At 36.7% G+C, this 24,081-nt stretch overlaps 3 protein-coding genes and 1 non-coding gene across 12 annotated transcripts; 3 read left to right on the top strand and 1 right to left on the bottom strand.

Annotated features, from left to right (window-relative positions):
* LOC115999128 (AUGMIN subunit 6) lies at positions 1 to 9,268 on the top strand. Of its 3 annotated transcripts, none has more exons than XR_004093983.1 (14): positions 1 to 300; positions 383 to 439; positions 550 to 644; positions 1,244 to 1,394; positions 1,668 to 1,793; positions 1,901 to 2,057; positions 2,262 to 2,322; positions 2,396 to 2,690; positions 3,279 to 3,404; positions 6,694 to 6,855; positions 6,956 to 7,205; positions 7,322 to 7,798; positions 8,681 to 8,830; positions 8,932 to 9,268. XR_004093983.1 is itself a non-coding variant. In XM_031238906.1 (14 exons), the coding sequence occupies exons 1-13, from the start codon at positions 85 to 87 to the stop codon at positions 8,719 to 8,721; spliced, it is 2,214 nt and encodes a 737-aa protein (XP_031094766.1). In that variant the 5' UTR covers positions 1 to 84; the 3' UTR covers positions 8,722 to 8,764; positions 8,932 to 9,268. The 3 variants fall into 3 exon arrangements, 2 of the variants coding, with proteins under 2 accessions (XP_031094766.1, XP_031094765.1); XM_031238906.1 differs by having other exon boundaries at positions 8,681 to 8,764; XM_031238905.1 differs by having other exon boundaries at positions 8,681 to 9,268.
* Positions 9,269 to 11,658: 2,390 nt separating this feature from the next.
* On the top strand, positions 11,659 to 16,034 carry LOC115999035 (serine/threonine protein phosphatase 2A 57 kDa regulatory subunit B' theta isoform-like). Of its 4 annotated transcripts, none has more exons than XM_031238764.1 (4): positions 11,659 to 11,964; positions 12,041 to 12,106; positions 12,380 to 13,871; positions 15,127 to 16,034. In XM_031238764.1, exons 3-4 carry the CDS (start codon positions 12,669 to 12,671, stop codon positions 15,484 to 15,486), a joined length of 1,563 nt encoding a protein of 520 aa, XP_031094624.1. In that variant the 5' UTR covers positions 11,659 to 11,964; positions 12,041 to 12,106; positions 12,380 to 12,668; the 3' UTR covers positions 15,487 to 16,034. The 4 variants fall into 4 exon arrangements, with proteins under 4 accessions (XP_031094624.1, XP_031094625.1, XP_031094627.1 ...); XM_031238765.1 differs by having other exon boundaries at positions 12,407 to 13,871; XM_031238767.1 differs by having other exon boundaries at positions 12,041 to 12,081.
* Positions 16,035 to 19,822: 3,788 nt separating this feature from the next.
* Positions 19,823 to 19,895, top strand: TRNAR-ACG. Its single transcript has one exon. It is a non-coding gene; the product is annotated as a tRNA-Arg (tRNA).
* Positions 19,896 to 19,906: 11 nt separating this feature from the next.
* Positions 19,907 to 21,851, bottom strand: LOC115998411 (F-box/LRR-repeat protein 20-like). Of its 4 annotated transcripts, XM_031237987.1 has the most exons (4): positions 21,740 to 21,834; positions 21,628 to 21,686; positions 20,739 to 21,557; positions 19,907 to 20,318 (listed from the first exon to the last, which is right to left on the bottom strand). In XM_031237987.1, the coding sequence occupies exons 1-4, from the start codon at positions 21,795 to 21,797 to the stop codon at positions 20,256 to 20,258; spliced, it is 999 nt and encodes a 332-aa protein (XP_031093847.1). In that variant the 5' UTR covers positions 21,798 to 21,834; the 3' UTR covers positions 19,907 to 20,255. The 4 variants fall into 4 exon arrangements, 2 of the variants coding, with proteins under 2 accessions (XP_031093847.1, XP_031093846.1); XM_031237986.1 differs by having other exon boundaries at positions 20,739 to 21,686; positions 21,740 to 21,840; XR_004093889.1 differs by having other exon boundaries at positions 20,537 to 21,851.
* Positions 21,852 to 24,081: the final 2,230 nt, after the last annotated feature.

The following is a 24,081-nucleotide window of genomic DNA, read 5'->3' on the forward strand; positions in this document are numbered from 1 at the left end:
TGGAAACCAAACTTTAGAGAGAGAGAGAGAGGAACACAAAATTGCAGAGAGAGATTGAGAGAGAGAGGGAGAGTGGAAGGTGGAATGACGATGGACCGTGAGAAGGAAAGAGAGATTGAGCTGGAGAGTGCAATGTACACCAACTGTTTGTTGTTAGGATTGGATCCGTCGATCATCGGTATCGGAGCCAGCAACGGCACGCCTCGAGTCGGGCTCTTCCGCCACTCCAACCCTAAATTGGGCGAACAGCTTCTCTACTTCATCTTATCCTCTCTCAGAGGCCCAACTCAATCTGCCAAAGTACGAACACACATTCAACTTGATTGCTTTTTTATTCATTTGGATCTTTGTTTTCCGTTTCTTAACTTGGAAGGTCTTTTAGGACTTTGATAAGGTATGGCCAATTTTCGATTCAGCGCAGTCTCGCGATTTCCGCAAGGTAATTTGGTTTTACTTTGGTGAGAATGGAATGGAATGGATGCCCTAAATTTAAATTTTTAGTTTAGGAAGCTGACATTTGTTAAATGCTTTGCCTCTTTGAATATCTAGGTCGTACAAGGAATTATAAGTGAGTTGGAATCGCAAGGGGCACTACCGAGGAGCAATTCGAGGGTATCTTCTCTTGCTACTTGTTGTGGACCAAGGTTAGTTTGTGCCTCATTTCCAACTTCAATTGGATTTGATTTGGGTTTGGATGCGATACTGCGTAGTTGTTTTCTTGTAGCTTTATTTTGAGCCTCAGTCATTGGATAGCCTGATTGTCCTATTCAAGCTTTTGTCTGTGTTCGAGATTAAGTACCATTGTGTATGGGACTAATTAATATCATTGTTGAATCTAACAGAAAGTCATTGGATCACTCCTTTTCTATTACCTTCATCTTTATGGGATTGCAGAAATAACACATATTTAGAACTCATACATACTGCTGCCACTTATTAGGCCCCTAAGGAGTTCAACTTAGTAGTGAAAAGAATACATACCATTATACTTTGAGCCTTCTGAATATTAAACAGATAAATGAATATAGTGCCTGACCATGAGTTTCCTTATTTTGTATCTTGAATTTTCTGTGGGCAAGACCATTGTAGAATCACCAAATATCATTGTCATTTGTCTTTCCATATTCTGTTTCATATTTGTCAGATTCTTCAACACTGTTTGCATAAACATGTTTCTATTATCACATCATGGTAGCCTTCAAGGTGCACGAAAGCTCATGATATGCTTCCCATGTAATTTCAGATTTGTTGAACTCCTTTGGCAACTTTCTCTGCATGCTTTGAGGGAAGTTCATAGACGAACTTTTGCAGCTGATGTAGCCTCTAGTCCATTGCCTGCCTCATTGACAGATGTAGCTTTCTCACATGCTGCTTCACTACTTCCTGTAACCAAGGTAACATATTTTCCAGTTCTTTCTCTTTATTTGACAAGGAAATGAGAATAAAGCCACTGCATCTTGGGTTAGGCATACTATCTAAGTGCTTAATTGACTGTTAGGGCATAGCCCACAGGTTCTAATCCTCAAGCATACACTGCTGTGTGCAGGAGCCTTTGTGCATTTGATCTAATCTATTTACCTTCATTGACAATGCTTGTTGTTAGTTGTTTGCAAAAGTATTCTGGTTCTGCAAATGCCTGCTAATTTGAGTTTCCTTTCTTCAACTAGGCAAGGATTGCTCTTGAAAGAAGAAGATTTCTGAAAAATGCAGAAACAGCTGTACGCAGACAGGCAATGTGGTCTAATTTGGCTCACGAAATGACAGCAGAATTTCGTGGCCTTTGTGCTGAAGAGGTAAGAAAATTTTCTTCATGGTTTTCATTGAGGACCTTTATATCCCTTTACTCATGGAAGTGAATGATTGTTCCTCATTGTGCTTCCTTGATATCTTCTTGTTTTAGGCATATTTGCAGCAAGAACTTGAAAAACTGCATGATTTGAGAAATAAAGTCAAGTTGGAAGGTGAGCAATGGGATGAACTTGTGTCTAGCTCCAGTCAAAACTCTCACATGGTTCAAAGAGCTACTCGCCTGTGGGACTCATTACTATCTCGGAAGAGTAAGTCGGCACTGTTGATACTTCTGCTTAGTTTTGATATATCTAGATTTATCAAACAGTTAATCAGTATGCAATTTATTCAAATGCTATTGTCTACTGATTTCTTTTACCAAAGGTGAGTTACTTATCATAAGGCTTCTCTATGCATTTTAATTTGTTCCATGATTCTACTTACCTACTTCAATATTTGTTTGCATATTATAGGCCAGCATGAGGTACTCGCCTCTGGGCCCATTGAGGATCTTATAGCTCACCGTGAGCATAGGTAATAGTCATGTTGATTTAATTTTAGATTTACAGTAGGGACTTAGCTAATAGTCATATTTATACATGTTCAGGTATCGCATCTCTGGGTCATCTTTGCTTGCAGCGATGGATCAAAGTTCTGCAGTTCCTCGTGATATAATTGCATCACATTCTGATAAGAATGATGAAAATGATAGATCACATGAAGATGTAATTAGAGAGAATTACAAAGCCAATTCAGATTCTTCCCATATTCAAGGAAATGATGAAAAATTTTCTCGAATGGATGATCGAACCTCAAGAGGCCACCCCACTGTTGATGTAGCAGAAGTCTTAAGGCGTTGGACACATTCCCTACAACGGATTCATAAGCAATCACTTCAACTGGTATGCTATTTATGTTGACCAATGGTTTATTGCTCTTATTTAAACACTTACTGCCAACAAACTGCCAGCTATTCTAATTTCTAATGCAATTCTTTGTTTTGAAATTCATGTCCTACTATCAATGTTCCAAGTGGACACATTGCATTTTATGTCCTACTGTAACTGCCAGAACTCCCAGTACTCATCAAATGAACCATGCATACAGCTCCATCTTCATTTGTTAACTGCTTGGTCTTTAATGATTTTAACCTTGATTTTCAGTTTTTCACTGTCATTCAGTAACTATCTTACCTACTTGCTCTGACCTGATAGAGGTTTTGAGTTTGCACAATATGTTGTAGTGAAGCATCTAAAATGTAATATATAAGTAAGCATTCTGAAGATGAACCTTTTTCAGTCAAATTATTTCTTATGGCATCTTCTTAATTGCTACTGGAGGAAACTCCTTGATTATTTATTTATTTATTTATTTTTGTATAATGACAAATATGATAAAGTAATTTTACAGTAGTTTTTCCATTAAGACCATTTTCACTTGTTTTTTTCCAGTGGTACAGTGAGGTTTTGGTATGCTATGTTTTTATGTAGGCAAAAGCAAATGACGGAGAAGGACCAGAGCTGCTACGAAATTCACATGATGGTGGCACAAGCAGTCATGCTGAATCTTTAGCAGCAACACTTGCTGAACATCAGCAACATCTAGCCAGCATACAGGTTGTAGAACTTGAGAGAATAATGTGTATTCGTATATATCTCAATAATGTAGAACTGTACAGACTACCACTACTTATACAAAATAGAGGAAACCCTAATGGGCTTATCTATAAACGGGCTTTAGGGTTTAACATTCCCCCTCAAGCTGTACAGACTACCACTACTTATACAAAATAGAGGAAACCCTAATGGGCTTATCTATAAACGGGCTTTAGGGTTTAACACTCCCCCTCAAGCTGGAGAGTATAGATCATATGCTCCAAGCTTGTTACAAATATGCCCAACTCTAGGAGCCCTAAGAGACTTTGTTAAGATATCAGCCAACTGATCTGCAGAGTTGGCAAAGCTAGTCTTGATACTCCCAGACACAATTCTCCCTGATAAAGTGGCAGTCAACTTCAATATGTTTGGTCCTCTCATGAAAGACAGGATTTGAGGTAATATGAAGAGCTGCTTGGTTGTCACATATTAATGTCATTTGATCTACTTGACCACACTGTAACTCTTGAAGTAAATGCTTCAGCCATATCAACTCACACGTGACAAGAGCCACAGCACGGTATTCAGCTTCAGCACTAGATCTAGCAACATCTTGTTTCTTACTCTTCCAAGATATAAGATTACCACCAATGAGTACACAGTAACCTGAGGTAGATCGTCTGTCAAAAGGACAACCAGCCCAATCTGCATCAGAATATCCCACAACTTGAGCATGTCCTCTATCTTCATACAGTAAACCTTGCCCTGGGGCTCTTTTGATGTACCTCAGAACCCGAACAGCAGCATCCCAATGAGTATCACAAGGACTTTCAAGGAACTGGCTTAATACACTGACTGCAAAGGAAATATCTGGTCGAGTGATTGTGAGATAATTCAATTTCCCGATTAGTCTCCTGTATCTCTCTCGGTTAGGCAATGGCTCCTCCTGTCCTGGTAGAAGTTTAACATTTGGATCCATTGGATTATCCTGTCCTGGTAGAAGTTTAACATTTGGATCCATTGGATTATCCACAGGTCTACAATCCAACAAACCAGTTTCTTCTGGATTATCCACAGGTCTACAATCCAACAAACCAGTTTCTTCTAGAATATCCAAAGCATACTTCCTTTGAGAGACAGTTTCTTCTAGAATATCCAAAGCATACTTCCTTTGAGAGATAACTACTTCTAGAATATCCAAAGCATACTTCCTTTGAGAGATAACTATACCACTGTGAGACTGAGCATACTTCCTTTGAGAGATAACTATACCACTGTGAGACTGAGCTACTTCAATACCAAGAAAATATTTCAGCTTGCCCAAATCCTTAGTCTGGAATCAACTGAAGAGATACTCTTTCAGCTTGGATATGCCTTCTTGATCACTTCCTGTAATAACAATGTCATCTACATACACAACAAGATATATGCATTTCCCACTAGAATGGCGATAGAACACAGAATGATCAACTTCACTTCGAACCATACCAAACTCACACACCACTGAGCTAAATCTCCCAAACCAAGCTCGTGGAGACTGCTTTAAACCATACAAAGAGCGGCGAAGCTTACAAACCAAGCCAGAAGACTCCCCCTGAGCAACAAACCCAGGTGGTTGCTCCATATAAACTTCCTCTTTAAGATCGCCATGGAGGAAAGCATTCTTGATATCCAACTGGTGTAGGTCCCAATGATTAATGGCAACCAGAGACAACAACAAGCGGACTGATGCAATCTTAGCTACAGGAGAAAAAGTATCAATATAATCCAAACCAAAGAACTGGGTGTAGCCTTTAGCCACCAGCCTTGCTTTAAGGCGATCAATCTTACCATCAGGGCCCACGTTCACCGTATAAATCCATCGACATCCAACAACAGTCTTACCATCAGGGAGAGGTACCAACTCCCAAGTGCCACTGGATTGAAGAGCCTCCATTTCTGTCAACATGGCTTGGCACCAACCTGGATCTGAGAGAGCCTCACTAGTAGTCTTGTGTATAGGCACAGAAGACAGATGAGACAGGAAGGCATAGTATGGTATAGGCACAGAAGACAGATGAGACAGGAAGGCATAGTATGGGGAAGACACACGATGATAGCTCAAGAGGAAGGCATAGTATGGGGAAGACACACGATGATAGCTCAAGAAGGTATATATGGGATGGGGATTACGAGTAGAACGTGTACCTCTACGAAGATCAGAAGGTGCCTCAGTGGGATCAGTGACAGATTCCAGTGGAATTGGTAGAACCGCAGCAGGAGGATAAGATTGTCTGGGTGAGTCAACAGGAGTCTCAGCAGGTGTAGTGCGAGGACGGCGATGATAAACCTGAAGTGGGGGGTTAGGAGCAGTTGGAGGATCAGGTGGAGGATATTGGGCAGCTGGAGGATCAGGTGGAGGACCAAGGTAAGGAATATGAAGGACTTCTCGACCGGTGTCTTTTGGAGAAGGCTGGAAGAAAGGGGATGACTCAATGAAGGTGACATCAGCAGACACAAAGTGCTTTTTGAGTGACGGAGAATAACACCTATAACCCTTTTGTAGCCTGGAATAGCCCAAAAACACACACTTAACGGCTTTAGGATCCATCTTTGACCGCCCTGGTGTCATGTTATGGACAAAACAAACACACCCAAAAACCCGAGGAGGAAGAGGGAAAAGATTAACAGAAGGATATACAATAGAGTATGGGGTAAGGTTGTTTAAAACAGAGGATGACATGCGATTGATCAAATAACATGCAGTAAGAATAGCATCAGCCCAAAAATGAGAGGGAACATGATAATGCAATATCATAGTTCGAGCAATTTCTACCAAATGCCTATTTTTTCTCTCAGCAACCCCGTTTTGCTGAGGTGTGTAAGCACAGGACTTTTGGTGTAACATACCCCGAGATTGCATAAAGGTTTGGAAAGGAACAGATAAATACTCTTTGGCATTGTCACTACGTAAAACACGGATGGGAGTACCAAATTGGGTTTGTATTTCATTGCAGAAATTCTGAAAGATTTTAAACAACTCAGAACGATTTCTCATTAGAAAAACCCAAGTACAACGTGAATAATCATCAATAAAGGTTACAAAATAATGGAAACCCTAATGGGCTTATCTATAAACGGGCTTTAGGGTTTAACACAGGTGAAAGATATATACTAATGCAATTCGTCTGCTGGATAGTACTGTAAATTACTCGAGGACCGAGAGTAGTCATTTTCAATTCATACTGATTCGTATATTAGATTTTGGTTCTCCTTTACTCTTGTGATTTACAGTTGAAAATTTTCTGATGAATATACTTCTACTCTTCAGGTCCTCATTAATCAACTGAAGGAAGTTGCTCCAGCTATACAGAATTCAATTTCAGAGCTGACTGAGGAGGTTACTAGTATTTCATCAAGTATGCCTGCGTTGACCAGGCATCATGGAAGATCGAACTCACCTATCCAAGCACAGAGCAGTGGAAGAGCATTGGTATTTTCTATGGAGAACATAAGTCATAAGCTTCAATGATATTTGTAGATGCTAGATTCTGAATTTCTCACTATGTTCAACACAATCTTGACTTTTCTAGGACAATAGCAATGATGAGGTTGCTGAAATGAATTCTAGATTGTCAGCCATTCAGCTAGAAAAAGTATCAGCTAGCCCTCCTGCTTTAAAGCTCCCACCATTGTTTAGTCTAACACCTAACTCTTCTGGGAAGGGTGGGAACACTCAGAAGAGACAGATGCCAGCACAAAACAGTCACATAGAAAACATTTCAGAGAAAAAATTCCTTGACCAACCTCTATTAAATAATCATGTGGATAACCCATCACAAGGTTTGTGTTCTTTTTCCTGACTAATCTCTTGCTGGGTGCATATACTACTTTGCTGCAGTTCTCTATCTCTCTCTCTCTACTTGTAGTTTCTTAATGATACTCATTTCTTCTTGCAGATAATGACATTTATTTTGTACAAAACTTGAAAAGATCAGTCAGAGAAGCTGCACTTTTGTCTCAATCTTACAATCCAGATTCATCTCAAGATAGTCGTGCTGATGATAGCTCTGACCATTACTTCATACCGCTCTCAGGAGCTGGGTTTACTCGTGTTGGTCAAGAGAACAAATCAAGCTTATCAAGTGCTAAACAGCTGTTTGCTTCTGGATCAGACTCATCCTATCTAGTAACGAGTGGTTCAGAAAATAATGTGGGGGGCAAATCTGATGGAATCCCAGATTTACTAAATGATCTGGATTCTTTTGATGACTTTGATGCTGTGAATGGTTTTCTTTCTGCTGGGGGTTCAAACTCCTCAGTTTCTGATGCACCCAGGTCATTTTATGATATGGATGAAACTCCAAATGAAGTATTTTCACCCCCTTTGCTCATGGACGCTTCATTTTTGGCTGATGGTTATGAAGACTTGCTTGGTATGTTTCTATGCCTGCTTGTGTGGTATACTGGTATTTAGATGTATTTTAGAAAATCTCATTGGCACGATTGAATTCATTACTGCCCAGAACTTTCATTTCCTATCTAAAACACATGATGTTGAGAATTTATGAATCCTGCTTATTTAAGCTAATCTTGATGCTTGAACCACTGCTGTTGCTCACTCAACTTGTCATTTTTAATTTCATTGAAATCATTATCTAAATTCTATAAGTATTGCATGTGAACAGCTTTTTCTATTTGAGTAGATGTGCATCTTGAAAATTGCTATTATTGAATCATTTTCTTAACCACAGGACTAAGGAATAGTTCCCAACTCTGGAATGTACCCTCTTGCTCAATTTTTCCAGCTCCTTGTGCAAGTCAGTTTTTACCAATAAACTAGCAAGTTTGCTGTGATGGGCATTATAGATGCCAACTAAAAATTTTCCCAACTCTGGAAATGAACCCTCTTCGTCAATGGTTTTCTTAAATATAAATAGAGTATAATACTAAATGAACAAGCAAAGATGGGCAGTATAGATGCCAACTAAAAGTTTTCCTTTGCAGGTCAGATTGTATGTGATTGTAGTTTCTAATGATTTTAGCATTGTTCTCATTTTTATTTTTTACTTTTACTTATTTGGTCTCATATGTGTGCCCCATCTTTCTATTCTTTAAAAATGGTTGAGGTTTTGGAGGGGGGAACATACATAAAGACCAATCTGTTAATTACTCTTTGCTTTTGGAGTTTGGTCTATTCAGTATTTTCTCTATGCATTTTGTAAATGCATTTTCTTTTAGTTTTATGTTGATGATCATTTTACTTCATTATGTTCTCTGTTCTCATCCTTTTAATTGAAATTTCTGTTGCCTTGCAGCACCATTGTCAGAAACTGATGCTGCTTTAATAGAGCATTGAGATTAGTCTGCTGATATGCCTTGAAAAGTGATGCCGGAAATTTGTATGTCTTCTCATTTGATAGGGATGCTCAGCCTCTCTCTTATTTTGTACTTAAGATGTGATCATTGTATGATTTCTTTCTTCATTTCTGCTCCAAAATCATCTATTCAAATGGTTAAGGGTTGATGAGTCGAGAGGGTTTGATATCTGGTAATATTTCTTGGTCAGCTTGGCAGATGCCTCAAATTTGAATCCTTCACCGTAAGCTTCTTCAAACCTGGTCATGGATGCCTAAAGTTTGGATATGCATTGTGGTGTGGACCCTCACCCTCCTGGATGCAGCTGTGCAATGGGAATTGGGAAGAACACCCTCTAAAATCTTTGATTGTTTCATGGTCTGCTGTGGGATACAAAAGCTCTTCTATTATTTGATGTATCCTGTGCTAGTTTGATAGTAAGATTACTAATCAACTAATTTATCCTGTTTGCATTATGCCATATATATTCTTTGATTGATGGGCTTGAGTGTGGTTAAAGAATGACCTTTCATAATCTTTATCTGGCATTAACTTCTAGTTTCCTTATTGAATGACTTGTTTGCTTTGTATCGTTGAAGTACCTATGAAATCTTCAACATGACTAAGGCTCTGTTTGGTAAATGGTTGTTAGCTGATTGGGTTGGCTGTTTGGGTTAGAAGGTATGATTTGTTAATAACATTGGCTGATTGTAGAAAGTTGTTTGATAAATTAGTTGTTAGCTGATAGCTGTTTGGTATAATTTCTTTTCTCAAAAAGCTAATTGAAAAGGCTGCTTTGAGTAGCCTTTTGAATTTTAGCATTTTGGAATTACAAAAAGTTTATTATTTACCAACTAATAGTGGTTAAATAAGTCAAAATTGGCTGATTATTTATCAAACAGGGCCTAATTTTGTTGTTCAAAGGACTTCTTCTCAAAAATATAGTACGGGTTACAGCCTTCCAAATAGAGTAAACAGTGCAAATGAATCCCAACACTATCGCTTTGTTACAAGCCACGAGGTTCAGGTTGATTGTGTTACTTGAAATTTATCTTTGTAGTGATTCTTAGGAGATGGTATGGCAAAACTGTGATTACTTAAGTATTAAAAAAAAATAAAGTTATCCAGGTGACCAGGTGTCTAGCCTATTCTGACAGAACACAATTTTTATCCTGATTTTCAGCATGCAGGCTGCTTGAGGACATCCTCACATCTACTGCTTGCTCTCAGATTTAATCCTTATCATATCATAGAGTTTGTTATTCACCTGGTTGTCCACCAGCTATACTCTGGAATAAGGGAGAATCCTCAAGCTTAGGTGTCCAAACACTCCTTCCCACCGTGTATATTCCACAAAGTTTTGGCTAAGAGAGCATGATTGCAAGTTCTGCACTCTCTGATGCCCAATCCAATCCACCTTCATTCTTAGGGGATATGTTCAATCAAGATTTTAGTAGTATTCGATCTAGATTTTAAAAATTCTTTAAAAGTTTATCGGTATTCAATTCAGAGTTCAAAGTTTTAAAAAATCTTTAAAAATATACTGGTGTTGAATTCAGACTTTTGAGTCTAACTTTTATAAATTCTATCAGAATGGAATTTCTCCCACTTTTTTTTTTTTTGTCTGTCTAAAGTAAACAAACTTTTTATCTATTCTTCAAATTTTAATGTATGTTTCAAAACTTTTATAAATACTCATATCCTTCTATTTGTATCTTTGTATTTTTATACATATTTATAAAAATTATAGCAAAAAGTTTATTGTTGTTGCAAGAAATGGCTAGATTTTGTTACTATTCACAATAACAGTTAGGGGACCAAGAATTCCAAGTCTGAAGAACGTTGTGTTGTGAACTGGAAATTGCAACCAAGTTTGCACTTCCAGTTTGCAAGGTTGCGCAGAGACTGTGAAGACTATGTTGACTAAACTTGTAAATCCACCAAGTTGACACAGATAATTATAGAAATTCTCAGCCTTTCAACCAAAAATCCACCAAAGTTGAGTTTTTGAAGTAAAAGCATAAAAACATCAATGTTCATAATGTATATATATTTATAAAAATAATAATAATTAATGTACATAAACAATATACTGAAAAGAATGCACAAACAAAGTTTCAAAAGGATTGAGCGAGCACAATTCTCTTTTAAAGTGGTTCCACTTTTGTTTCACATAGCCACGTAGGTGATTTTTTCCCAAGTATCCTGTATATTGCACTCATGTCAACCGACATTTAGAATTATTAAAGCATGCATACATGCTAATCTCATGTAGGAGTCACTATTTCAATGAGGATTCGATAGGAGTTCGTAACCCTCGTATAAAACTATTAATAATCATTCCCATTATAAAACTATTATTCCAAAAACTTTAGTCTCATTCATCGTGACAACTTCTCTATCAACTCCCTACTTAACTCTTTTATTAACAAATTCGCTATGTTTTTCTTTGACTTCACGTAGTCAACAGAGAAGCACCTATTATATTGTGTCGTTGTGATAAGTTATTGAATAATATTGACTATCATAATGTATACAAATTGGAGGTACAATTTTTTTTTCTAATTAGGAGAATCAAATTTTTGTCTAGAACTCTATTGACATGCTATTATATGTCATTAATTAATTTTGGACTTCAGTGCACAGAATAACATATTCAATGGCTTAATTGTAACTTTTAAAAGTTTAAGGACCTAATTGATTTTTTTAAATAAAAGTTTGAAATTTATTTAACCATTTTTTTAAAAAAAATTCAACTGTTCGGACCATATGGTCCTTTTCTTCCATAAAATTCTTTAGCAGATAAAGGGCGAAACTAGTCAAATCAGGACGTTTCTTTCCATCTGGAGAACCCCAAAAGGGGAGTGCTTTGAGAAGTTGAAAATTGAAATCTCCGAAAAAAGCAAAGAATAAAAATTTAAAATTGAAAAAAAAAAAAGAAAAAAAAATCAGAATAACAATAATGCCAGCGAACCAAACACATCGAGAACAACCAGAAATTGCTTTTCTTCAACCCGTCTCCCTTTTTCTTTCGTCTTGGGCTGTTTTTTCAGATTGCGATTACTGACCCAACCCAGAAAGATTCAATCTTTTTCAGTCTGCCTTTTTCTTTATCACCAATAACTTGTGCTATCTTCTTCTTCTTCTTGTAAGCATCAAATATCCTTCTGGTGAATGGTGCTGCTCCTGTTGTTTATTGACTATTGAGTGTCTTATGCTTGTATTTCTTGGGCGCTTTTTGCAGGTAATTATTGATAAGGAATGTTATCTAGGTTTCGTAGATCATGGCCTGATCTTTTAATCTTTTGATCTCGCTGTAGGCTGTGAATCTCTCTAAGTTTTGACAGAAGGAAGAGCTGCGGTTAGTTTACATCTTTTCTTCTCAGGTGAGAAGAGCCTAAATTGTGTGATTGTGGTTTGAACCTTAACCGGAATTTGAGCTTTGGACTATTCTGTTTATGGCATAAAAGAAAAAAGAACATGATTTTAAGTTTGCTGATAAAGGGGGAATCGATATATGTGTAAATATTTCTAAAATATGGACTTGGTGTCAATTTTTTTGCACTAAAGGAAATGGGGAAATTGACTTTTATTGATGTAGGATCAACTGAAAATTTTGACTTCTGATAGAGTTGATAATTGTAATTTTCTTCATTTAGGAGTTCTCACCTTCTTTTAATGCCCAGATGAGTGGGGAAGTTAGTTACTTAGACTGGAAGAACTTGAAACCATATGAAGGATGGATTGGTTTATGGTGGTGGAGAACAGTGGAGGTTTATGATCTGATGAGATCTCGCTGAGTTGCTGTTAGGCTTTCGGGTTTGGTGGTTATATGCTTGCGGTTTCTAGTGTCGTTATCTTTGGGGATGTGTCTGTTTTGAAACACTGTTTGATCTACCTAGCTTGTTGGGTTCATACCAAAGAATCTCGAGTGTGTAGTTCCCAGTGATGATCAAACAGATATTCAATAAGCTCCCTCGGAAGCCGTCTAGGTCTGTGGAAAATCGTGATGGTGGAGGCTCTACTTTCTCACCTAGTCCAAGAAGCAGTGACTTGCCAAGTCCTCGGTCAGGGAATTCGAATGCTGCATCTTCAATAGGAGTCAATTCCAACTCTTCTCCGGGGCTCAATCATGGAAGTAGACTTCCCCAGGCTGTAAATGCAAAGGAGAATGGGAGTTCGGGAGTTTCTCCCTATGAAGCGTTGCCGAGCTTTAGAGATGTTCCCAATTCTGAGAAGCAAAGTTTATTCATAAAGAAACTGAACTTGTGTTCTGTGCCGTTTGATTTTACTGATCCAACAAAAAACTTGAAAGAGAAAGACATCAAACGACAGACCCTGGTAGAGCTTGTTGATTATGTTTCCTCTGCAAATGAGAAATTCACAGAAAATGCCATGCAAGAAATTATTAAAATGGTATCCATTAATTTATTCAGGGTGCTTACTCCTCAGCCTCGTGAGAACAAAATATTGGAAGCTTTTGACCTGGAAGATGATGAACCCTTGATGGACCCTGCATGGTCCCATCTGCAAATTGTGTATGAATTCCTTCTCAGGTTTGTGGCATCACCTGAAACAGATGCAAAGTTGGCAAAACGATACATTGATCATTCTTTTGTCGTAAAGCTATTAGATCTGTTTGACTCTGAAGATCCAAGAGAAAGGGAATACCTGAAAACAGTTCTGCACCGGATATATGGAAAGTTCATGGTGCACCGCCCATTCATTAGGAAAGCAATCAATAATATATTCTATAGGTTCGTCTTTGAAACTGAGAAGCATAATGGAATTGCAGAGCTGCTGGAAATCTTGGGCAGCATAATTAATGGGTTTGCATTACCACTGAAGGAAGAGCACAAACTGTTCCTTGTTCGAGCTCTTATTCCACTTCACAAGCCGAAGTGCATACAAATGTACCATCAGCAGTTATCTTACTGCATTACACAATTTGTGGAGAAGGACTGCAAGCTTGCCGATACTGTTATCAGGGGTTTACTGAAATATTGGCCAATCACAAACAGTTCGAAGGAAGTTATGTTCTTAGGTGAGCTGGAGGAGGTCTTGGAGGCTACACAGCCTCCAGAATTCCAGCGCTGTATGGTTCCCTTGTTTCAGCAAATTGGTCGTTGCTTGAGCAGCTCGCATTTTCAGGTCAGTGGTTGTAGTTTGTTAGTCCTTTTCTTTTCTGTTTTATTTTATTTTTCCCGCCTTTGAAACAAATGGTATAGGCTTGCAACTGTTCTTCCTGCACCACAAAGCTAAACCATAGCTATTTGTGTTCCAATTTTTGAAGAACAGATAGTGCATGGAATGAGCTTGTTTGGGGGTGGGAGGGGGAATAGTATCCTCAGTTCCTCACCAATGGCAATTATTGAATTATTTTCATCAGTAATAGTGCAATACCTGTTTCAGAATGTAGTTGTACTGTTGGCAGCACTGATCAAGTGTCTGGGCAAATTTTAGGACCATTGTACATTGCATTATATGCTACTCTATTATTTCTCTGTTCTTTACACACTGGCATTGCCACTTCACTGAATTAATTAATTTCAGTAAAAGATGATAGAACTCATTGAAACTTTTCAACTTGATATTTAATACTTGTTAAATTAATGTATATCAGCTTGCCTGAAATCTGGGCATCTTCCTAGTAATTCTTAGATGGAGAAGAATCCAAGGGCTTCTAAGAGAACTTAGCACAGAAATTCCTTGTAGACACAACTAGGCCCCAATGAACTCCTTTCCTGGCATTCTCCGGTTCTCTGGCACATTTAATGTGCCTTCAACATTGACTACTCATACTGCCTGCTTATCTTCTCCACTAACTATCCTTGTTACGAAGTATCTTTACATAGTTTTATGAGGTAAGGGAAATAAACAGGACAAAGGCATTTCTTGCATCCTCACCTGTTCTTAGTTTTGCAAAAGAACGAGGAACTGGAAAATCATACTGAGTGGTGTGTGTTGAAAAACAAAGGTTTATGTTTGTCTATAGGGTTGTGTCTGTTTATGAATAGGTGCTTATATTAATAGTTATGTGTACGTATGTATATGTACTGTGTTTCTTCATTAGAAACATAGAATTATAGAAATATATTGTAATCTTTCAGTATTATATACATTTTCTCATTCTTGGACTCTTCACCTTTGCTTCTGCCTAACTGGTGGGTGGTTGTTATTCTCCACCCAGCAGGCCTTTGGATCTTTCAAATTCAACAGTGTGAACCTTTGCTGAAAAGTAATATGCACATAAAAGATTACTTCTTGTGTAATGGTAGTATAGACTAAAAATTTAACTTGATTCTTACATTTGCTTGCTTTTCACATTCCCTTTTCACTTCCTTCCACTAGTCTATGGACAATAATAGTATCTATATCATCATGCTATTCAATTTTATTCATGTAGGTGGCTGAGAGGGCCTTGTTTTTATGGAATAATGATCACATCGAGAACCTAATCAAACAAAATCGCAAAGTTATACTGCCAGTCATCTACCCTGCCTTGGAGAAAAATTCAAGAACCCATTGGAATCCGGCAGTGCAAAGCTTGACTTTGAATGTATGCAAACTTTTCTCTGATATTGATCCCGAATTTTTTGAAGAGTGCATGACCAAATTTCAGGAAGGTGAAGCCCAAGAACAACAGAAAAAATTGCAACGTGAAGCGACTTGGAAGCGTCTTGAAGAGATTGCTGCAATGAAAGCTGCAAGTAACGAACCAGTGCTCGTCTCTCGAAAGCTGACCCCTCGTGCATCATCTGGCTAGGTGGTACCCGATACACTATTTATGCAGAAATTGCCTCATTGTGCTCGGTGGTATGTATGGCAACCAAGGATAGGAATCATAAGCAAGGAGCGGGATTTATTGTAATGGGAAATCACAGTCTTTCTTTCTTGGCGTTTTCATTATTCCTGAAATTTTTTGGTTTCACAGGTCACATGGGGTAAATGGGACACTATGTTGGATACCGGGTTACCTCTATTCAATTTAGACACGAGGTGTGTACATATGGAATTGGGTGAAAGTGCCTGAAGCTTTTAGTCTGCACTGCACGGCACACTTAGCTTGAGTGAATTTGGTTAGTAAACTCGGTCTTCATTGCTCTAGAAATTATGAGACTGAAAGGGCTTCATTTTGCTGGTAGTCTGTTTAGGTAATTTTTGTAGTTTGATTTATGTACACTGTTCCGCAGTTATATCGTACTATCATATAATATGCTTGACAAAATGCTGCCTGCCTTGAAATGCAACTAACTCAACTATGTTAGCCAATTTAGTTCTGTTGAAGCCAGGTATATGGATTTTCTTTCTTCACTCAAATCTATGCAGTATTATAGTTAATGTTTGTTGTGTTGATTAATGATTGGTGAATGCCTGCATGCAAGGGTGAATAATTGAAGCCCAGTTGTGTTGATGGGATGATTACAAATTAATATTCTTGGAATGGAATGTAGGTATATGCTCAGGAATTGCTCATCTAAGGCTAATGTCAAAGCATTTTTGTGAGGCCTCCACTGATAAAGAAGACTTTTTTTATGTTTTATGTTTTCTATTCTCTAACTCTCCAGTTTTCTCGAGAAACTCTCGAGTTAGGAAACGGGTCCTTGGATTCTTCCATAATCTTGAGAGTAAGTGTTTGTTTTGTAGGAGAAGTACTTTAGGTGATGGGAAGCTAGTGGCAGGGAGTAATCCTTGCATACAAAATAAATGTTTTACTGCATTTCACCCTTCAATCTTCAATCATCTAAAGTAAAACTGTGGATAGGATAGGATAGGATGGGTGATAAGTGCTTCGGTTTAGACTTAAAGAACGATGCATAGATGATGATGTTACATGAATAGAAGTGACTAAAAAGTGGACCGCGCGGGGTTAACTCAATGGTTCAAGTGTCATCTTAGAAGTCTTTGCTCCAGTGACAGGGTGAAGATTTGATTCCCACTGCAGGCATAATCAGAGGTAATGAAGATTTTCTGTGCGCAGAGTGTACATATAGGGTTGAAAACAATTCAGCAGAGACTGGGCAACTCATAATTTATCTTCTTTACCCTTCAATCTTCAATCATCTAAAGTAAATTGTTGATGGATGAAAAATGCTTCAGTTTAGACTTAAGAAAGATGCATATATGATGATGTTACATGAACAGAAGTGACTAAAAAGTGCACCGCACATTAGAAGTTTTGCTCCAGTGACAAGGTAGGGATTTAATTCCCACTAAAAATATAATCAGAGGTAATGAAGATTTCTTGTGCAAAGTGTACATAAATTATCATATCATATTTCAATAAGGACAATATTGATTGTTTTAAATTATCATAATTTTTTAGTCGTCAACTACTCAAAAACAGAGTAAAGGGGCTTCTAAGTTGTGCCAATGTCCCTTATCATACTCAAACGGGTCAAAACCCTTAAATTTTATACATAAATAATATAATTAAATACATCACTTGGTTATACACCAATAACAACTACGTAGTAGTAATGAAGGTTATTTTAAGTTTTGACAACCAAGACCAAAGACTAACAACCGGCTAATCGCATTCTTCATTTAAGTTTGACCGATGACAACTCTAAAATAATCCCCGTTACCAGTTTTTACCTTTGAATAAAATGACAAATGCACAAAAATAAAACTTGGCTCTGTTTGGTAAATGACTATTAACTGATTGAGTTAGAGGGTACAACTAGTTGATAATATATTGTAGAAAGGTGTTTGGTAAATTAGCTGTTAGCTTATAACTGTTTGGCATAATTTCTTTTCTCGAAAAGCTAATTGAAAAAGTTGTTTTGAGCAACCTTTTGAATTTTAGCATTTTAGAGTTACAAAAAGCTAATTAACCAAATATTTATGTTAATTTTTTAACCAAATCAAACATCTAATAATGGTCAAATAAGTCAAAATTAGCTGATAGGCTAACTATTGAGTTTTTTCCACTTTTGGTCCTATGACTTTAGTGTTTCCGTCAATTTAGGTACACGACTTTCATTCATGACATAAGTAGTGCTTGACTTTGATTTTTTTTCCACTTTTAGTCCTTAACTTTGATTTGTTTTCCACTTTTAGTCCTTTTGGCCATCCAAACTTTGATTTGTTTTCCACTTTTAGTCCTTTTGGCCATCCAAGCGACAACTTTTAATCGGAATCAAGTCCTTTTGGCCATCCAAGCGACAACTTTTAATCGGAATCAACAAACTATTGTGCCATTAAGGGTAAAAGTGTCTTTTGATAAAGCCCTAAATATATTTATAAATAAAATCAGAGAAAAAATAGGAAAAAGAAACGTTATTTGCTTATTTTGCAGAGAAAAAATAGGAAAAAGAAACGTTATTTGCTTATTTTGCTTCGCTTTTTAAGGAAAAAGAAACGTTATTTGCTTATTTTGCTTCGCTTTTTAAGCGATAACTTTTAATCAGAATCAACAAATTGTTGTGCCATTAAGGGTAAAATTGCTTATTCATAAATCCCTAAATACATTAAACGTTATTTATCCTTAATGGCACAACAGTTTGTTGATTTCGATTAAAAGTTGTCGTACAGATGGCCGAAAGGACTAAAAGTGGAAAAAAAAAATCAAAGTCAAGGACTAAAAGTTGCAAAAAAATTAAAGTCAAGCACTACTTATGTCAGGAATGAAAGTCGTGTACCTAAATTGACGGAGGCACTAAAGTCAAGACCAATATGTTTAATTGCATTTATTTTAGAGTTCAATAACCTAATAATGTTTTCGTATATTTACCCTTTTCCCAAAGGAAAATAACCAAGTTTAGAAATAATTGAAATACCAACTTCACCTTGAGTTCTGAAGTACAATATTAGTACATTTTTTTTTTATTCAGCCTCTATGCTTTTGATTTTTTATTTAATTTATGATTTTATATTTTTATCTATGTATTAAATTTGTAGTTTAATTTAAATTTCATAAAGATATTTTTATTTAATTACAAGTTTAATTGCTTGAATTAAATTTATAAAATTAAAATATATTTTATTCTGTAATTTATTTAATTATATTTATAATTGAAATTAGAAATTCTAATTATAAAGTTAAAATTATTAATTATAGAAAAGTAAATAAAATAAAGTTGAATTATTAGTTATAAAAAAATAAATAAAATAATAGATGATGTGTAGGAATTGCCGAATGAGATAAGTAGGACCTACAAAATGGAGAGAGAATGAAAGAATGAGAAGGAGTAGGGCCCACAAAATGGGGAGGGAATGAAAGAAGGATTGAAGAGAAAATAGAATAAGAAATTAGAAGCATTGTGGATACCCTAATAAGTTAGGTTGTCAAAACATCAAAATAGCGCAACATAATTAGGGCTGTTAGCGAACAGAGTTTTTGACAAATAACTCGTGTTCGAGCTTGGTAAGCGTTCGTTTATGTTCGTTTGTTAAGGTAAACGAACAAAATTTTGAGCTCGGTTAATAAACGAACAGAGTATGAACAGTGGTAAGTTCGTTTGCTAAGTGTTCGCAAATAAGCTCGTTTGTGTTCGTTTAGTAGTATTCAAAATTAATAAATAATAATTATATATTATATATATGGGGTGATTAAGGTCATTTATTTAGATGCTACTACTCCTACGAGTGGACTTATTCAATTATTTGTATTAGTTTTGTAGTTGTGTTGTTTGTTTGATTATTGTTCGTGAACGTAGATTATTTCTTGTTCACGAACAAATTGTGTTCATGAACATGTACAGGTGTTTGGTTATTAAGTGTTCACGAACGTGTTCGTGAACGAAAATTAATATGTTTGTGAACGTGTTCATTAACGTTCGCGAACACGTTCGTGAACGTGTTCGTTAATGTTAACGAGCACGTTCGCGAACGCTTAACAAACGAACACGAACAGGATTTTCAAAAACCTTAACAAACGAACACGAACACGAACAGTCCAAAATCCTTAACAAACGAACACGAACAGCCTCCGTTCGTTTATGTTCGGTTCGTTAACCGCCCTAAACATAATGATTAATCAATAAATGCAAATCCCTGTACAAGTGTAAGTGTTAGATCAAGTAAAACTAGCAGCAACTGTCCTGTTTCCCTGCGCAAAAATAAAAGTTATAAAACTGAATTGATTTACAGTTCAAAATGACTCTGTGGCCCAATGGATAAGGCGCTGGTCTACGGAACCAGAGATTCTGGGTTCGATCCCCAGCAGAGTCGAACAAGAATAATTTTTGCATCAACAAAAGCATGCCCACCCAACCTTCTTAATAATTGGAAAACAAAAAAGAATTGTTTTACAGGCCCTAAAAACCAAACTAGCATCCTTCAAAAACAATAATTTTTGCATCCACAAAAAAATGACCACCCAACCTTCTTAATAATTGAAAAAAAAAAAAGAATTGTTTTACAGGCCCTAAAAACCAAACTAGCATCCTTCTAAAACCAGTCAGTCCAACCAGTAGTAGATAGTATTGTCTGTAGAAATCAGCTATTAACACAAATAGAATCTGCAACAGAAAATTTTCAGAAACTCATCAAAGTCCAGTAGCCAAAAGAAACCAGCTATTTGCAAGATCCTCAGAACTCAATTGTAACAGCCCCTGAAATCCAGCCCAGGATCCTCCCGAAAACCATTCCAACCTGAAGCAGATAATCATTCAGTAACGATGATGTCTGTACCAAAAGTCAGCCATTAACACAAACAGAATCTGCAGCAGAGAGTTATCAGAATGGATAAAACCTAATATGCTCAAAACTACAATTTTCTATGGTTCCATAACCACCAACAAAACTCCCTTGTGCGCCATTTTGTGGTGAATTGAAATTTAAAATAAAACAAGAAAAAAGAAACAACTAACCACACAAAAAATAGCCACATCAGGGAGGGGCTATAAACTTGTGGTTTTTGTAGGGGTAAAGAAGCATTTCCCGATTGACAATGGTTGTGGATGACTACCCTTTTCCTCCACTAGAACACTTTCATCGACCATCGTATGTATGCTTGTTTTAAATGAGTATTCATGCTTATCATTTCCACTCAATCCTACAACTATTTCTTACATTATGATCCGCTAGTGCGGGAATCCATATCTTCAGTGCTCGATCGAGCACGATTCGCTCTAGCGTTTCGCACCCATGCACCAAATACACCAAATCAGAAACCAAGAGATTTTTACAATATCTCAAAATCAGCTCTTTCAATGATTCATGATTCTGGAAGGAGCAAATCCCATTGCCAGTAACAAATTCACAACCTGTCAAATTAAGGGACGTCAAGTTCTTGCAATTTTGAGCCAAAGAAATAAGCGTATGATCCGATACGTTTACAAGCCAGGATAAATTCAATCTCATCAGACTTCTCATTGCAGCAAAAGCTGTTGCACTAATGTCAGTCACTTTTGGCCCACAGTCCCCCAAATCTAACCCCTCCAAAGACCTCAATTTCACCAAACTCCCCACCCCAGAGTCTGAAATCCGATCACATTCAGCAATGATCAATTTCTTTAAGGTATGACACAAAGGCCCTATAGCCAGGGACTCCAAACCCCTGTCAGATATCAAGCAACAACCCTGCAAATTCAAATTCTCCAAAGAATTGGCTGTCCCAATAGATCTAAGCCCTTCATCAGTAACCCTTCGGCAGCAACTCAAGTCCAAAACCCTCAAATTGGGCGCAAAATTAACCAGTGAAGTAACCCCAGCATCGCCTACACCACTTCTTTTCCTCAATAAAACCGAGTTTAAATCACAACAACCCTTTGCAATAGCACGCAGACCCTCATCATCAAAATCATCAAAGCTCAGATTATCATCCGTTTCATAATAAATTTGAGTTTTTTCCTTGAAATTCAGGTTCAATGACTGAATTCTTGGGCACGTCTGGGCCAAAAATTGGACATGAGAATTCGAGATTACCTCAGAACACTCGAATTTAAGAAGATTTGGGTACCTGGGAAGGAAGTTTCGGAGAAGGTTGGGCTCGAAAACCCGCAGATTTGAAGATGTCATGCCCTCGACTATCAATCATTGCTTGCAAACTTGAGAGCATGACTTTCTGTCATTTCGGTCTTGGATCCGGTGGAAAATCAAGGCCATTACATCATCTCCTAGTCTCTCCATTGCCGCGTATGAGATGAGCTCTAAAGTCTCATCTATGTATTATTCTCAATTCTCAATCTCATGTATGTAATTATTCAAGTATGAGGCATCTTTTCTTGAAGATTTGAGGCCCTCTGTACAAGAAGAGTTAATTCCATTTTTGTCCTATTTTTAGTCATTTTTATTAAAGCATTCATATTTGATCATAGTATTATTAAGACATGATCATTTTTTATCATTTATTAACAAAATTATTGAAATGTGGTTAAATACAAAGATATTTTAATTTTTTAACAAAATACATTAAACTGCTATATTTTTTATGTTTATTTTTTTAAAAAAATCATTATTGAATATTGAAATGCCCTTGTATTTAACGATATTTAAACTATTTTGTTGATAAATGATAAAAAATGGTCACATCACAATAATACTAGGACCAAATATGAATGTTATGATAAAAAAGACTTAAAATGGACTACCACCTATAAATTTAAGACACAAATAGAATTAACTTGTACAAAAATGTACCCGAGTATTAAATTTTGGGTTCTACATAATTACAACTAAAAAAAAAAAAAAAAAAAACTTTTGGGGGGGTTTTTAGAAATTGAAGATTTTTTTTTTTTAATTTTTAAAATTTTTTTAAAAATTTTAAAAAAAAAAAAAAAAAAAACTTTTGAGGGTGTATTTAGTAATTGAAGATTTTTTTTTTTTAATTTTTAAAAGTTTTTTAGAAAATTTAAAAACGGAAAATAAATTATTATTTTTTTGGTTCAAATTCTTATCTTTCAAATTAAAAATAAAAAAAATGAAAAATTAACAAAGGAATTTGGAAACCAAAATAATAATAATAATAATAAATTGTGTACTCCAAATGTTGCAATTCATCTCTAACATTATCATAAGCTTGCTAGGCAATCCATTTCTATGTCTGATTGTTCGGAGTGGTTTGATGACCCTCCTCCTATCATCTGTAATATGTTGTCTACGAATTTGAATTAATCTAAAATAGTCTTCTTTTAAAAAAAAAAAAAACCATTACCATCATTATTATTATTATTATTTTTTGAATACTATTGACCCTATTACATGTAGTATCTGTCCATATATTTTTCTCAACCTACTGAAACCCAACAAAGTCAACATTGCCCCCACTGAGGTTCGAACCCATTACCATCATTATTTATAAACTTTTGTTTTCCTCATTTATTTATTTATGATGCATCGTATTACTTATCTCATTACCAATCCACTCATCACCTACCTATCACACCATTGCACTCATCTACCCACCTATACATATGTTGTTTTCATCCATTCACTACCATTTGCTTAACCATGTATTCTAGCCCTACTATATATATACCTCATGGTAGTCTAAATACATACTAACTACTCCAACTACATTTATTATCATCTTTTTTTACTTTATCCACAACCATTTAATTATGATCTCTCACATGTACCTAGCTCAAACATAGAGCTAAATAAATAAGCGTGTCATCATAGGTTTGGGTGACAAGACTCTTAAAGCGTTTTGAAGATTTTGTTGTGTGAGAAAATACACTCTCTAGCCTCATTGGAATATAATGTGAACAAAACTGCTAAGTTCTACTAAAGAACCCTCAACTAGCTAAAAGTGGCCTCTATTATAGTCAGTGTTGCAAAAATTACACCTAGGCGCTAGGCGGCGTCCGACTGCGTCGAGAAAGGTTGGAATAGGCCTCTTCCGCGGCCGGTCGCCACGTCTCAACCCCCTTTTTTTTTCCACTGGAAAGAGGAAAGCTGGTCTGCCATAGTCGCCGGATGGAGCTACAGACAATGGAGAAGAAGTCGGCGCTAGAAGAGGTCTCTATACTACAGGCTACGAGAGAGACGAAGATGGGTCACCGCTGCCTCTGTTTGAGGTAACCACAACCGCCACTGCCACCAGCCGAACTACTGTGAAGCCGCCGCTGCCCGTCACCGCTGTAACTTCAACGGACCAGTCGTCGTTGCCGTCACCGATGACTTTCTTACTCCTTGATTCTTAGAGGTCAGAGGCTACCGATAGATGGCGAGGTTGGAGGTCGCAGGTCTGGAGGCTAGTGGTCAGCGATGGATGGCAGGGCTGACGTTTAGAAAAATTGAGATTTCATATCTTCAGTGAGATTGCAAAATTGAGATTTCAGATCTTCAATGAGATTGCTTGTGAGTTGTGAGCTTCAGACTTATCACGTTTGGGAAAAAGACGCTTATTTAAGTTATAAAATAAATCAGGCGCCTAGCGTCTTTTTCAACATTGATTATAGTATTAGAATAT

Source organism: Ipomoea triloba, chromosome 12 (genome assembly GCF_003576645.1).
Source record: "Ipomoea triloba cultivar NCNSP0323 chromosome 12, ASM357664v1".
In the NCBI taxonomy this organism is placed as follows: domain Eukaryota; kingdom Viridiplantae; phylum Streptophyta; class Magnoliopsida; order Solanales; family Convolvulaceae; genus Ipomoea; species Ipomoea triloba.